We start from the raw sequence: 14,661 nt of genomic DNA on the forward strand, positions 1-14,661 counted from the left end.
AAAAGGGGGGGGGGGGGCTCCAGGAAGTGAGGTGAGAGGGGATACCCGTCGAAGCACCATGGGGTGTGGGGAACGTACGCCAGTTGCGTTTTGGCCCTTGTTACGCAGGCGAGTGCGCTCGGTGCAAGCCGCCTGGATATCGTTTGCCAACGCTTGGGCCGCGTCAAAGTCGTCCAGCCTAGCAGCAGAGAGATTCCAAGAGGTGAGGGCCGATGTCGTACTTTGGTTCTTCCGTCGCGACAGCGGTACAGCGCAAATCAAAAAAAAAAAAAAAAAAAAAAAAAAGGGAGAGAGATCGAGAGAAGACTTGGAGAGATAGGGTGTGTAGACTCAGAGAGACAGAAGGAAAGACAGAAGGAGAGACAGAAGGAGAGACAGAAGGAGAGACAGAAGGAGTCAGCAGTGGAGGCGGTCAGTGAGACAAATGGAGCCAGAGATCAAGACAGAGAACAGGGAGCGAGAAAGCAACGAGGAGACAGACTGAGAGACAGCGCCAAAGATGAACAAACGAAAAGAGATGAGAAGAAGAGATAAACACAAGGCGAGAGAGAGCGAGAGAGAGAGAGAGAAAGCGAGAGCGAGAGAGAGAGAGAGAGAGAAAGCGAGAGAGAGAGAGAGCGAGAGCGAGAGAGCGAGAGAGAGCGAGAGGGAGCGAGAGAGAGCGAGAGGGAGCGAGAGGGAGAGAGAGCGAGAGAGAGCGAGGGACCAAGGGGTCTGCTCATGTATCGCTCACACACACACACACACACACACACACACACACACACACACACACACACACACGCAACGCACGCCACGCGAGAGAGAAATGCAACGACGACGATGATGACGATGACCGGACAGGGACAACAAGTCAAGTCGAGCATTCAAACAACAAGAAAAAGAGGCAACAGCTCATCATCAACTCGAGAGCACGGGGGATGTACATGCAAAGGGAGCAAGTGTGGTGTGCGTGCACTGCCGTTGACACGCAGCCGGCTGATCACACACACACACACACACACACACACACACACACATTGACAGACTCCTCCACCAACGCCAACGCCAGCAAGAGCTCACGATTCAGTAGCACACACACACACACACACACACACACACACACACACACACACACACACACACACACACACACACACACACTGACTGACTAGGGTTCGGGTTGGCGGACGGCTCGCTGCCGTTTGACGTACGAGAGAGAGAGAGAGAGAGAGAGAGAGAGAGAGAGAGAGAGATTTTATTTTTTTTCTCTCAAAAACATTCAAAAAAACCGTAAAAAACACCTTTTTGAGATGAGGCAGAGAGAGGGACGGGCTTTGGTGTGTTGGGGAGAGAGACGACGCGCCGCCGCGGCAAGCGCAGAGAGACGAGCACAAACGTCGAAACAAGCAATAAAACTAAAGCTAAAAACAGTGCAAACCCAGAGATACAGAGCAAACGAGCAACAAAACCAGAGACATTGACCTCACCCCAACACGAACAAAGAGACTTTCCCCCACACAAAAAAAAAAACCAGAGAAAGCCACTAGTACATGTAGTAAGCTTAAGCGACGTACCAACGACTGCTCATGCTAGCCGTCCGAAGAACTTGTAAACTGTGACTCCCTTCCGCACTGTGCTACTATATAGTGTACTCCTATTACACTTTTACACGCTTCAAGTGTGATAAGTGTTATACTTTACACTTTGTTATCGTGTGATAATGTTACACTTTAGTGTGTGTGTGTGTGTGCGAAGGGGTTGACTGCGATGGGAAGATTTGTATTACTGGAGCAGGCATTTATACCGATGAAACCGATTGTGAAAATATCAGGGGCTGTGTCAGTATGCGAAGACAGTGAAAGCTGTGTATACGTATCGCAGAAACGGTAATCGCCAAATCTGTATGTTCAGAGAAGCGTGCGAGGGCTAAAGAATCTCTTGTGTAAAAGTGAACAGTAATCCAGAGATGTGTGTTCTGATCCATGCTTCCTCAGAGAAAGAGCGTACATATGAGAATACCCAGTGCTCTTATGGAAGACGACGACGCGACGGCTGAGAAGGGAAGGCGAGACGCAAGGTAAAGACGTGAGGCGACGTGCGCGGTGGGGCGCACGGCAAGACAAAGTCCAACGCGAGGGAGACGAAGCTGCAACTGTAGGGACAAAGAGATCCTTCAAGGCATCGGGTTCGTCGTCATTGGTGCATTGAAACCTCGAGTGTCACAGATCCGAGACCGGTAGTCATGATATCGACTCAGCCCCGAGCGTTCCAACGCGATGTATCTCAAGGCTTTTGGAGCCCGGCTTTCGAGCTGCCATTCGTCATAAAACTGCAACTGCAAGTTGTTGAAAGGAGCCTGATCTTTCGAATACGAGCCAAGAGCTTGTGCTTTCCTGTGGTACATTGGGGCAGTGCCTGTTGACTCGGATCAACCTTACCCTAATGCACAGAAATTTTTAGTCCTTTAACCGCCCTTCCCCGCCTATGCCACGCCTGCCCTGCCTACCCCACCACGCCCCGCCTCCCTCTCTCCCTCTCTCTCCCTCTCTCTCTCTCCCTCTCTCTGTGATAAAAGATAGAAAAAAAAACACAAAAATTCGAGCAAAATTCGAGCAAAATTCGACGAAAACTCACACACACACACACACACACACGTGAGTCGTTTCTCTGACATTTTACAGTCAAGACGACGGCATCTCTACCAGTACACACCAAACCAAAGCTTTCTCTTGTCCTCAATCCAATCCTAGATGCATCTCTTATTATACCTTTAAATCATCAAAAAGAACATTTCACCACGAGTCCAATCTCTGAAATTCAATGCTGATAACACGTTCTCTCTGACTAATATCACATGGTCACCTCCCATCTCTCACTTGCTCGCTGCCGCGACCCACGACCACGACCACGACGCGGATCCGGGCTTTGGACTTGCTCGCCATCTGCGGCTCGAGCCCTGCTCTGCTGCGTCGTGCTGTGACGCGCTCTGCACGAGCCCACGGCAAGCATACCACCCGTGCTCTCTCCACAGCTGTGCCCCTCTTTTTATCAACTCACCACGCTCATACCGCCGCCATGACCGAGAAAGGTACTTGCCCGTCTGCTCGTTCCAGCTGCTCGACCCGACTCATCAACACTTCTCCTCCGCCTCCTTCTTCTCCGCCTCCTCCGCCCCTCAATCGGACCTTCCTCTTTTCATTCCTTTGCCAAATCAACAGAAAGCCCGGCTGGGTTTGTCAAGGTCGTCGAGGGCAAGGCCGCCATCCTCTTCCCAGAAGATGAGGGCGTCTTTTACAACCCCGTCCAGGTATCCTCGCCAACCTTGACCTTGACCTTGCACCACCACGCCAGGTCTTCCCCTCCCCTTGGATTCCATTGTTCACCGCCCCTGATCTGCAAAACCCATCTTTTCCTCTTTAGGAGTTTAACCGCGATCTGAGTACCTGCGTTATTCTCAACTTTGCCAACCGCTTCATGCCCGATACCAGCGATCCTTGGGGCAAGAAACACGCCCGCCGAACCTCGCACGCACTCGGCGATCCCCTCTTTGAAGGCTCCCATCGCAAAGAAGCCGAAGAACAAATCAAAGCCCAGGTGCCTAGCACTACTCCTCTCTCCCTTTTCGCTTCTCGTCCCAAAGCTCATCCACACTCTTCTCGACTTTCTTCTGCCTGCCGTGCTCAGTCCCCCGCTGTGGAATCAACTCCTGCGCCTGGTGAGCGGACCATGTACAATCCAAGCGATGCCTCCTTTGATCGCGAAACCCAGGGCATTCGTATCCTCGAAGCCCTGGCCGCCTCGGGCCTCCGTTCCATTCGGTAGGCGGCCTCTCCTGCTCTGACGCTACGCGCGCCCCCGCTTGTGCTAGCGTCCAATGCAGTCGAATCGATGTCCCGCGTCATATTGTTGACCCTACCATCATCGTCGTCGTCCTCGCTCACCCAAACCGCTCTGCTTGCGCTGCTACCGCTCGCCTGTTTTTTTTTTTTTTTTTTTTTTTTTTTTTTGTGGTGCCACAGCTATTACCGGGAAATTCCCGCCATCCGCTCCATCGTGTGCAACGACTTTAGCCAAGCCGCCGTGGAGAACATTCGTCGCAACCTGGCTTACAATGACATTGCAGAAAGCGGCATCATTCCCAACTTTGGTGATGCCAAGTACGCCCGACAAGCCTCGCCATCCCGCGTCCCAAACCATTCCAATACAGCTTTCCTCACTTTCTTTTACTCTGCCTTTGCTACTACCCGCCCTTGGCTGCTTGCACCTATAGCGTTGTCATGCACGACGCGTCGACGCGGCCCGGCGCTCGTTTTGACGTCGTCGATCTGGATCCTTACGGCACCGCCTCCCCGTTTCTGGACGCCGCCGTCAAATCCATCACCGACGGAGGTGCGACCACTCACCCAACTCGCGCCGCTCCTCTCTCCCCACCTTTGCTCTCATACGACAGCAAGCTCTTCGTTTCGCCGTCTTATCCGTTGCTTGCCACGGTCACCATCTCGTCCCTGTCAGGTCTCCTGTGTGTCACTTGCACAGACATGGCCGTGCTGGCGGGTGCCCACCCCGATGCCTGCTACGCCAAGTATGGCTCGGTGTCTCTCAAGGGTCCATTTTGCCACGAATCGGTGCGATTTGGCGTTCACGCACCAGCTGATTCAGCCACCCGTTCTCCAACATTCAAATCTCATGCTGGTCCTTCCATCCCCTGCAGGGCGTTCGCATCCTCCTCAACTCCATCTCTACCGCAGCCGCTCGCTACGGGAGCTATATCCAGCCGGTACTCCCTTTCTTTGCTTGAGATCAAATCACGCCTATGCTTGCTCCCGCCTGTCAAGTTGACCTTCTGCTCACCCACGACATACCGATGCTTTTGCTGCCAGCTCATGTCGTGTTCAATCGACTTTTACTGCCGAGTCTTTGTGCGCGTCTTCAAGGGCCCTGCCAAGGCCAAGCTCTCGGCTCAGTACGCACCCTTTCTCTCGTACCGGGCACTTTGTGCTTTGGCCCCTACCGACAGCATGCGAAATTCTCCCTCGCCTTCTTGCGCGTATCACTCAAGCGTGTTGCCTTTTTCCATGTGTTTGTACAGACACAACGGCGTTGTGTACATGTGCCCGCGGTGCCACAGCTTTGCCTCGGCGTCCTTTGGCCGCTTCGGGGACAAGTAAGCTTGTGTGTAGCTTTACCCGCTCTTTATCTCTGGGCACTATGCAGCTGTCTGCTTATTCACAGTGCACCGAATCCACTCGTTCCGGTCTCTAGAAACAAGTTCCGACATGGCCATGCACCCTCCGTGGGTGATCATTGCCAGCACTGTGGAGGACCTTTTCAGGTGAGCGCTGGGCTTGGTGCATGCAGCCGCTGCCTTGGCTCGACTCAATCAGACGCGCCCTTTTTCTTGCGTGGGCATAGATTGGCGGTCCGCTCTGGCTGGGACCGATGCACGATCCCGACTTTGTGGGACAATGTGCCGACTATCTCAAAGCACATCGCGACGACTTTGGAACGGCTGACCGCATGGAGGGCATGTTTGCCATCTGCAAAGAGGTACGGTGCCCGCCTCACCGCTCTTTTATTTATTCATTTTTTCTTTATGTTTTGCCTTGATCAAGCTTGTGCTCCGACTGGCATTCACGCGATCATGCGCCGCAGGAACTGCCCGATGCTCCATTCCACTACAATGTGAGCGATCTAGCGCACACGGCGCATTGCCAGTCCATCCCCCATGACACATTCCGCTCCGCTCTGGTCAATGCGGGCTACCGCGTCTCTCCCACCCACACCAACCCGCAAGGCATGAAGACGGATGCTCCCTCCACTTTTATCTGGGATTTGCTGCGGGAATGGGTGAAAACTAACCCTGTCAAGAAGGAGCACTACGAAGGCGAAAGTCCCGGTGCTCTCATTCTTAAAGCCCCCATGACGTGCGTGACACATAACCTTGTCATGCTTCGCTAGCCTTAAGGCTCAGGCCACCCCCCCTCCCTTTCTTCTTTTTCTTTCCTGCGATATCGTCGACTCAGGCCTTGCGACTCGGTGCAATCGCTTTTGTTGACATAGGCATACGGTGGATATGACTTTTAACAAGGCATCGCGGCCCAAGAGCGTCGATGCCAAAATTGTGCGCTTCCAGGAGAACCCCACTGCCAACTGGGGTCCCAAAGCGCGCGCCGGGAGCAAGAAACGGTAAGCTTGCTTAAGCACGCTCCTGCCTGGCTGGCGCGCCGCCTCATCTTCCTGGTCGGGTGGTAGAACGGACAGCGATGGCAAGAAGACGCAGCCAAAGAAAGCCAAGGCTGACGAAGAGTAATTTGGTCATGCGCGATGGCCTTTGTTTCTGGCATTTTTGGGTGACCTGTCTGCCTTGCTGCTTTTGTTGCGGGACGCTTCGGGGGCCAACGTGGTGACACATGGCCCCTGCGGCAAACATCGGTTGACAAAATTACACAAGAAGATTAATCATTATTGTTGTATTGTTCTTGTATGTTGATTCACATGTTAAATGCGGGCTGGGTTCTGGACTAGAGGGGAAAAGACACACGCACAACGCGATTCAAGTCAGACGACTCGTGCAACCATTGGCACTGCTTTAAAGTTCGCCACTCGAGTCGGACTGGGAATCCATGTCTGCAAGCAAGTACACGGCCAAGGCTACAAGGAGAATAATGAGCATGGCCAACATGCGGAGCCACGGGCGGCGCAGGCCATGCAACACTGTGGCACGTAAATGACGATCTGCCGAGACGCTGAGGAGACGCGTTTGCACACGGTTGTCCGTTCCCTCAGGCGTGGGTACTTCGGCAAATGCCAAACTGGTCACAAACAGTGGGTGTGGTTGACATTGTTGCAATCGCTGCGGGCAAGGTACGTGAGCCGGCTGGTGGGTGAGCAGGGTGGCTCGGCTAACATGCTCAAACGGATTGGAAGATTTGGGGCAAGAATAACGTACCATCAAAGAGCGGGTTTCAAGAACATAAACGTGGCCTTCCATGTCACCAAGGCCGAGGAATTGATCATCAGCACTGGCGCACACGGCGCTCAAGGCGTCGTAGGCCAGCAGCCGCTTGCGTTGCAGAATACCCTTGTTATCAAACACGGCCTGTGGCGGGAGTGGTGGGAGGAGGCCCGGTTCAGGTCAGAAGGAAAGCAGTTGCAAAAGTGCCAAAAAGCATCAAGGGGGCCTACGTACCACAATGCTACGCAGCTTGGATGAGTGCTTGGGCAAGGGGACAAAACCCACAACCACCTCTCCGTTTTTCAAGCAGCTAGCATAGGCGGGCGTACACAGCGTGTGAGGACAGCACAGTCGGAGGTCACAGAGACGTGGCGTGGGCGTGGCATGCGGGGGTGAGTGACTGCACTGAGCCTGGTGTGACGGTGCTCACCAGCAGCAGCGCGCGCAATACCGTTCGTCGGACCTATGAGGCAGCAGGGGTCGTGGAGTGAGCAAAACACAGGCAAGGTTCACACTACAGAGGGAAGGGGGTGGATGGGCGCCGGAAAGACTGACAGTTGCAGATTGACGCGTTTGTCAAAGTTGACGGAGTAGCGCAGAGGCGTGTCCGCATCATCAACATCATCATCATGTTCGTTGTCGTCATTGGAAGGGGAGATGGCGATGGGGAGCAGCTGAGCTGCGCGCTCTCGGCTCGCCACCACCACAAACTGCCCTTCCATATCCAGCGCCACGCTGTCAATCTGTTGGGGTATGTATCGGCAGCGGCAGCGGCAGCCGCACACCAGGGGGTTGAGATGGGCAAGTGGGCGGGAAGTGCGTGACGGTGAGTAAAGGTTACCTGGCGTTTGGTGATGGATAGGGCATTAAAGTGGAGAGGCCGCATGGGTTCGCCATCTTCAAGCAGACTGGCAGTGTCGGCCAGGGCAAGCTCGCCGGTGGAGAGGGCAGCTACGAGGATGTGGCCACTAGCCGAGGCCCCAAGTGTGGTTACAAAGGCGTCGGCCTTTTCGGATTGGGTGGCCGAGCAAGACACCTGGGGGTGCAGTGATTCAACCCTACGGGTGGGCCAGACACCGTTGAACCAATGGTGAACCAATGATGAGCCCTTGTTGTACCGCGGAAGAACGGTTGCAAAGGCAAGCCGGGAAAAACGCGTGGCGCTTGTGTTTGGTGGATAAGCATCCGTGTGCGCAAGGCACCGCCAGAACATACCCCTATGGAACGGGAGGACAGAACGGAAAAGGGGAGGGTGTCATGATTGCGTGAGGATGGAAGAAACAAGCAAGCAACATACAAAACAGCGTGAAGCAGAGGTGGGACTGGAGTGCCCAGAGCAAAGCGGCAATCTTACTTCATCATCTGCTTTCAGTCGGTAAATCGTGACTCGATCGTCAATGGCGGCAGCAAGCGTCGTGGCCGACTAGGGGGAGGAATGAACAAATATGAGCGGCGACGGCGACTGCGAGGGGAAGGGAGGATAAAGTAGAAAAAGAACAGAGGGAGAGACACGAGGGGCGTGTCGTCCCACCAGAGAGGCCATGGCACTGATGGCGCCGGTTTTGTCTTCAAAGTTGGCTGTAATATTGGCACCCGTGGCGCCTATGTTCATGAGTTCCTAGTATGTAGGTGTCCAAAGGGGGGAGGAATGAAGGGTGAGGTCAAAAAAAGCGAGTTTCAAAGGGGGCACGAGAGGTGTGGTCGACACTGGGCGTACAATCATGTTGGGGACGCCATAATTGCCAGCGCCGCCACCTCCAGCAATGGCGACCCGCAGGCCAGCCTGCGTGGACTAAGGAAGGGTACAGAGACGAAGATGTGAGACCCAGGGCATTGGAGGTCGGGTAGATTGTGGCTTGTGAGGACGTGGCCAGAGAAAATTATATTAAAAAAAAAAAGCAAAAATAGGAGGAAAGCGACGAGTCAGGTCACATCCTACCTGAGCGTCTGCACGACGAGTACGTCGGGGCAGGAGGTGCATCATTGGCAAACATCGATGAGGAAAGGGTGGCCAAAGACCTAGTCCTTGTTGTCGGGCGCGTGTAGGGACGAGGACGCACCTTGGGGTAGGGTGAGAGCGTAGATGGGGTAGTTGGCCTCGTAGCAGAGCATGCTGCTCGCATCCGAACCTGTTTCGTGTCAAAAGTTGAGGTCACGGCGTGAGCAGCGGGCCAAGACGCAGGGCGCGGAGTGCAGGTGCCTGAAAAAGGACTAAACAGCTTCATACTTACTGGCTGAGCTCGCCATGCTGCCCTTTGCGTCTGCCAGGCACCAAAGCTATCCGTCCCAACTCGTGCGCTGTTTGCCAGGGGAAGATCAAAACCAGAACCGCATCAACCTTGTGAGCCAATACACACGCGATCGGAAATGCATTTCGCAGGGGACTCAAGCACACCACCACATTCAATCACCCGGCCCGCCCGCCAAATTACAGCGGCAGCGGCAGTGCCAGTGACGGTACCACTTGGTGCAACGTCATTGCCGCGCTGCCGTTTGTCGACAACTTTTTTTTTTTTTTTTTTTTTTTTTTTTTGTCAACGCAAGAGACGTGATCCACAAGTTCAAACACACCTCTTTAAAATAAATACCCTTAAAATGAAATACAACCTCGTAAAGTCGAAATCCTGACAAAGGTGATATTGTCAGAAAGAACACGTGTTGAAAACTACTGTTGACCGCGTCAAAAAAATCTTTCGCCCACAAACAAAAGGCCTTTGTTGCCGATGTTCACGCTCGTCTCTGGCGCAACAACCTTTGTCAGCGGCATCTCTGCTTTACCATGATGAAGGTTTGTAATCTCTGCTATCACCTGTATATCTCACAGTGATAAACTCATGTTGAGCCACTATCTCTGAAAAATACTCTGCTTCACATCATTCCTCTGCACTGCGGCTTCACTCTCTCTCTTTCTCTCTCTCTGGTTTTTGCGCGCAAGTGAGTCTCTCTCTCTCTCTCTCTCTCTCTCTCTCTCTCTCTCTCTCTCGGCGCGCGCGGTTGTGTGTCTGGTACGGTCGGCTCGGCTCGGCTCGGCTCGGCTCAGCTCTGTGGGTGTGCCGCCTTCCCTGCTGTATCTGAGGGGGGATTGAAACGCTGCACACCACTCGTACCCACACACGGGCGAGTTGACGTGGTGTTATTCAAATGCAATTGTCGCCTGTTGTTGGTGTTGTTGTGGCTCCGTCACTGTCCGCCCTCGCCCTCGCGCTGTTTTTTTTTTTCTTTTTTTCGTCAATGGCATGCCAATGTGGCAGCGGGGATCTTGCTGCTCGTTGGACCGTGTTTGGTCGTGTGCACTGCCTTTTTTTGTGTCTTCTTTGGGAGCGAAGTGCATGGCCTAGGTTGCTGGTCTCGAGGCTTGCCTTTTTTTTTTTTTCATTTCTCTCACGACGTGTTCATCGTTGCAGAGCGCCGAATCGTCGAAGAAGCGAGAGCACGTTCATTAGCCGCGATCTTCAGCGTGCCTGTGCAGCACTTGTGGATTGGCCGCGTGACCAGCTTACAAGTGGAAGATCATACCTTGATAGCCGTTCGTTGACATGCCTTTTCCTTTTTTTCATCATCTGCACCCTGCATTCCAATCCCCGTCCCCGCTCAGCCTCTGCTGCCCCTCGTGCCGTCTCACGTTGATCCTTCCCCATGGCCTGTTTGTGTGGTCCTGCGTTAGATTCGCCCTTTTGCCTGCTTCTGCCCAAAGCCTCCCCTTGTTGACGGGCACTGGCATCATGGAAGCCTCCTGCTTGACCCTCTCCATCGAGGTTCGTCCCACCAGTCACGGGCCAAGCGGCACCCACGCTCCTCGGCTCCCGCTGCCAGTACCCCAACCCCCCCTTGCTGCCCCTCAACCGCCGCCATCCTGCCTATGCTCGTGTTTTGCTTAGGGCGAGCGCTTGCTCAAGGCCCATGATTATGAGGGTGCCATCAAATTCTTTGAGGCTGGCCTTCGACAAGGCACCGATGACCTCGAAGTTCTCAGGTAAGAAGGGCTATTACTGACACGCTTCTCAAGCGTGCCCTTTTCGAAAGAAGTTGCTCGCAACGAGAGTTTGCCACCGCCCGGTCAAGCTTGCGCTCACCTTGGCTGCATCTGTACGTGTGCCTCCGTCACGCCTGTCTGGTCCGGGCAAATCTAGTGCCGTGTACAACCAACTGGGCAATGCCTGCTATTACCTCAAACGGTACGAGAAGGCGCTTGAGTATCATAAGAAGGATCTCGAAATTGCAGAGCGTCAAGGTGACAAGCAGGGCATGGCCAAGGCCTATGGTAACCTCGGCAACACCTTCAAATCCCTGAAGAACCACGAATCCGCTCTCAAGTACGATGCCTGCTGGCGGCGGCCCCTGTCCCTTCCTGCCCCATGGTCCACTTCTCCTGGCCGATCGCTCACATTCCAACACCATGGTTTGCTTGGTCGGTAGGTGCTGTGAACAACATCTCGAACTGACGCGTCAGTTGCGGGATCGCGTCGGTGAGAGCCGTGCCTGCTACAACCTTGGCAACGTGCATCATGACATTGGCAAGCGGGATCTGGCTGCCGGTCAACATCGCCTCAACGAGGCCAATCGCCAAGCGAAAAACCACAGCGCGCAACAGCAGCTTAATCGCGAAGGCCAGCAGCTCACCCAACAGGGACGTGTCTCTGTGGAAAAGGCCATCGACTACTACAAGACAGCCCTCGAAATTACCGTCAGCCAAAAGGACAAGGCCGGTGAAGGGCGCGCCGTCGGTAACCTTGGTAACGCCTACACCGCCATTGGCAAGTATCAAGAGGCCATCACTTACCATAACCGTCGCCTCAAACTGGCGGAGGAAGCCAATGATCTGCCCGCCCGCGCGCGTGCCTGCGGTAACTTGGGCAACGCCTTCAGTGCCTTGGCCGACTACACACAGGCGCTGCAATATTACAACGAATCTCTGGCCGTCGCTCGCGAAGCCGGTAACGAGGCCGGCGAAGGTCAGGCCTACTACTGCCTGGGCAGCACCTATTACCTTCAGAAAAACTATGAAAAGGCCATCGAAAACCACAAAAAACATCTTGAAGTCGTCACCAAGCTCAACGACAAGCAAGGCCAGGGTAAGGTCTTTGTCCAATTTCCTCACGTGTTCACGTTGCTGTGCTAGCTTGCCTTGACTCAATGAATTCACATCGCTGTGCGGCCGGGCGTTAGTGCGAGCGTGGCACAACCTGCGCAATGCCTATGCGCAACGCGGCGACAAGGCTGAAGAGCGCCGGTACGACGAACTGATCAAGCAGCAAAACCCCCGGCAGCCACGCCCCGTCGTCCAAGCCGCCCAGCCGGAACAGCGCACGGCTTCGGGCATCTCGGGTACGAGCTCGGGGAGCGGCGCCAGCGGCAAGAAAGGTGCCGCCAAAACCAAAAAGGGCGCCGGCCTCTTCAAAAAGTCTGCCGCCAAGGGCAACACGGTTGAGGTCAGTCCTGACTTTGCCACCTACCCCCGCCTGCCTTTGATTTATATCCTTTCCCCCAAACAATCCCTGTCGGAGAATTCGTTTTTCATTGACTGTTCCCTCGTATGCGCCGGTATTGGTAGGCATTTTCCGTAGAAGACTCCTCCGATGAAGAGGACGTGGTGACGACTCGTGCCGAGCCTGGTGCCGCGGGTGGAGCCAACAAGTCAGACTTTGCCTCGGAGTGGCTGGCCAGTGCAGTCAAGGAAAGCCAGCAAGAGATGCGTGAGCGCCAGTCGACGCAGCAGGCGACAGCCCACGAGACCTCCACATCAGGTCAAGACGCCAGCGAGCTGCCCATGGACTTTTTCGATATGCTGGTGGAAAAGCAACGGCAGTTGGATGATCAGCGAGCGCCGGCTCCGTCCAACGGCATGGCCCACTTTGATGAACCGGGCTCTGGCCCCGCACAAGACGAGGACGCCTTTTTTGACATGATTCTGGAAACTCAAGCCAACCGCTACGATACCCAGCGCTCTGCCGCCGCCGAGCCCTCTGCAGTGGAACGCAACGTGGATCCCGTCAATAAGGGTAAGTGCACCGACGTAGATCTGTAGCTCGGAAGATAAGGGGGGGCGTGCAGAAGAAGGCGTTTATCCATGATGCGTTCATTTGATGTGTGTGGTGTGTTCTTGCGCCACAGGTACGGCCTCTCCGAGCAAGACGGTCGGCGACGAACTGGACGACAACATGAGCTTTTTTGAGATGCTGGCAGTGGCCAAGAAGAACAAAGCGTAGGCGCGCGAGCGCGTCACCCCCTTTGTTTTTTTCTCTTTCATGGATGTTTACTGCTTGTGTGCTGTTCTCTTCTTTTTCATCCATCGACTTTCCAACACACTCTCAGCCTTCTTTTGTCCGTTGCTCTGGTAGCTTGTTGACTGGTCTGTCCATCTGGCTCGTGCTCCCACTTATTGTTCTGTACCCCTTGTGTGTGGAAAGAGCTTCTCTGCAGCGACCTGTCCATTGCAAGGAAACACGGTTGCGTGGAATTGGAAAAACGCGATGGCTAACAAGCAGTATTGTCAATGGAATGTACAAATGTTAGGGCAACTGAGGTTGAATTGTTGCTTGGTGGTGCATATTCTCGTTCTTGCTGTCGCAAACAACCGCTTGATCTTGACACATACAAAGGAGCCAAGCGGGGGAGAAGAAGGAAAAATGTACAAGTCGCGAGGTGCCGAGGCAGGCGGCCAACAGAATACGAGCACAAAACCCAACAACACATGAGATGAAAACGAAAAAAAAAGAGATGATGATCAAGGCAAGATGCGATCAGAACAAAACACGGATGGAGCGTTTTGAGCCAGGAATTAGTTGATCTGTGAGTGAGGGGCGCGCTTTAGTCCTTCTTAACGGGCACCTTTGAAATGGTAGCACGCAAGCGTTCAAGAAGGAGGGCCTTCTTCTGTTCGTGCGTCATCTTGTCCTCGAGGTCAACAAAGTGCTCGGCGAGAACGTCCCATTGTTTGCTGAGAAGCCAGTGGAGCAGCTCGCCTTCCTCGCAGTCACGGAAGATGGTGGCCTTTGAAGCGGCATAGTTGGCTTTGTTGCGCTCGTAATGAGCCGGGTACTCGGTCCAATGGCAAGTGCTGACGTGATGAACGACCTGCACGGGACGCAAGGGGCAAGCGCAAACAGCCGAGATAGATGACAGACAAATGAGCCGAGAAAAAAAAAGAAAGAAAAAAAAAAAAAAAAAAAAAAAGAGGAGGCGGCAGAAGGAAGAAGCGTTTTTTTTAAGGCAAAAGCGCTTGGCTGTGAATGAGATCGTACGTGGTAGTCTTCATTCCAAATGTTATCCTTGCCGTTAAGGATGGTCACTGAGTTGACATAGGCGTTGGAGGGATCTGCATTGGAAATTTTGAAAAGAAGAAGAAAAAAAAAAAAAAAAGAATAAAAAGCACGCAGGAGAGGGTAGCTTGATCGTGATAGTTGGGGTAGAAGAAGGGTGGGGGTTCAGAAAGTCAGGGACGGCAATGGAAGAGACAAGAGGACGCACCATTGGGATCCATCCAGGCATGCCAGAGGTAGGAAATCAGAGCTAAGGGGAGGAACAAGATATGGATGAGTAAGGATGGTGCAGGGTGGTGTGGGGAAAAGGGGAGGAGGAGGAGGGGCTTACCAAAGAAGATGACGGATTCGATAAAGGGATACACGACATAGAAGAGGCCGAATTTCCAATCGAAGAAGAGGGAGGCGATCATGATGCCTTGGTGGACCACAACGCCCGAGAGGGAGCGCCAGCCGAGCTCCACA

The 14,661-nt window shown here is 53.9% G+C and overlaps 5 protein-coding genes across 5 annotated transcripts in view; 2 read left to right on the plus strand and 3 right to left on the minus strand.

Moving 5' to 3' along the window:
- The window catches only part of MONBRDRAFT_39273 (uncharacterized protein), a 4,172-nt gene extending 2,596 nt beyond the window's left edge, over positions 1 to 1,576 (minus strand). The window contains exons 1-2 of the mRNA XM_001750704.1: positions 1,557 to 1,576; positions 79 to 178 (exon numbers count right to left, since the gene is read on the minus strand). Of these exons, the coding sequence (XP_001750756.1) occupies positions 79 to 178; positions 1,557 to 1,570 (114 nt within the window). The 5' untranslated portion in view covers positions 1,571 to 1,576. The remainder of the gene's footprint in view (positions 1 to 78; positions 179 to 1,556) is intronic.
- Positions 1,577 to 3,057: 1,481 nt separating this feature from the next.
- Positions 3,058 to 6,426, plus strand: MONBRDRAFT_34698 (uncharacterized protein; the record flags this gene model as incomplete). Its single annotated transcript, XM_001750680.1, has 15 exons — positions 3,058 to 3,070; positions 3,201 to 3,289; positions 3,403 to 3,576; positions 3,667 to 3,800; positions 4,002 to 4,139; positions 4,253 to 4,371; positions 4,519 to 4,607; positions 4,694 to 4,759; positions 4,863 to 4,945; positions 5,072 to 5,146; positions 5,245 to 5,314; positions 5,395 to 5,529; positions 5,635 to 5,906; positions 6,043 to 6,168; positions 6,235 to 6,426. The coding sequence occupies 15 exons, from the start codon at positions 3,058 to 3,060 to the stop codon at positions 6,290 to 6,292; spliced, it is 1,641 nt and encodes a 546-aa protein (XP_001750732.1). The 3' UTR covers positions 6,293 to 6,426.
- A 145-nt stretch (positions 6,427 to 6,571) lies between these two features.
- Positions 6,572 to 9,231, minus strand: MONBRDRAFT_39275 (uncharacterized protein; the record flags this gene model as incomplete). Its single annotated transcript, XM_001750705.1, has 12 exons — positions 9,169 to 9,231; positions 8,998 to 9,066; positions 8,877 to 8,884; positions 8,655 to 8,729; positions 8,469 to 8,555; positions 8,291 to 8,360; positions 7,779 to 7,996; positions 7,493 to 7,680; positions 7,368 to 7,400; positions 7,172 to 7,247; positions 6,932 to 7,081; positions 6,572 to 6,835 (listed from the first exon to the last, which is right to left on the minus strand). Exons 1-12 carry the CDS (start codon positions 9,182 to 9,184, stop codon positions 6,572 to 6,574), a joined length of 1,254 nt encoding a protein of 417 aa, XP_001750757.1. The 5' UTR covers positions 9,185 to 9,231.
- A 1,428-nt stretch (positions 9,232 to 10,659) lies between these two features.
- On the plus strand, positions 10,660 to 13,415 carry MONBRDRAFT_39276 (uncharacterized protein; the record flags this gene model as incomplete). Its single annotated transcript, XM_001750681.1, has 7 exons — positions 10,660 to 10,692; positions 10,816 to 10,910; positions 11,068 to 11,250; positions 11,354 to 12,009; positions 12,104 to 12,366; positions 12,489 to 12,936; positions 13,049 to 13,415. The coding sequence occupies 7 exons, from the start codon at positions 10,660 to 10,662 to the stop codon at positions 13,141 to 13,143; spliced, it is 1,773 nt and encodes a 590-aa protein (XP_001750733.1). The 3' UTR covers positions 13,144 to 13,415.
- Positions 13,416 to 13,448: 33 nt separating this feature from the next.
- MONBRDRAFT_39277 (uncharacterized protein) lies at positions 13,449 to 14,661 on the minus strand. The gene is made up of 4 exons (XM_001750706.1): positions 14,528 to 14,661; positions 14,405 to 14,446; positions 14,179 to 14,252; positions 13,449 to 14,011 (listed from the first exon to the last, which is right to left on the minus strand). Exons 1-4 carry the CDS (start codon positions 14,607 to 14,609, stop codon positions 13,745 to 13,747), a joined length of 465 nt encoding a protein of 154 aa, XP_001750758.1. The 5' UTR covers positions 14,610 to 14,661; the 3' UTR covers positions 13,449 to 13,744.

Source organism: Monosiga brevicollis, genomic scaffold (assembly GCF_000002865.3).
Source record: "Monosiga brevicollis MX1 MONBRscaffold_46 genomic scaffold, whole genome shotgun sequence".
NCBI classification, from domain to species: Eukaryota; class Choanoflagellata; order Craspedida; family Salpingoecidae; genus Monosiga; species Monosiga brevicollis.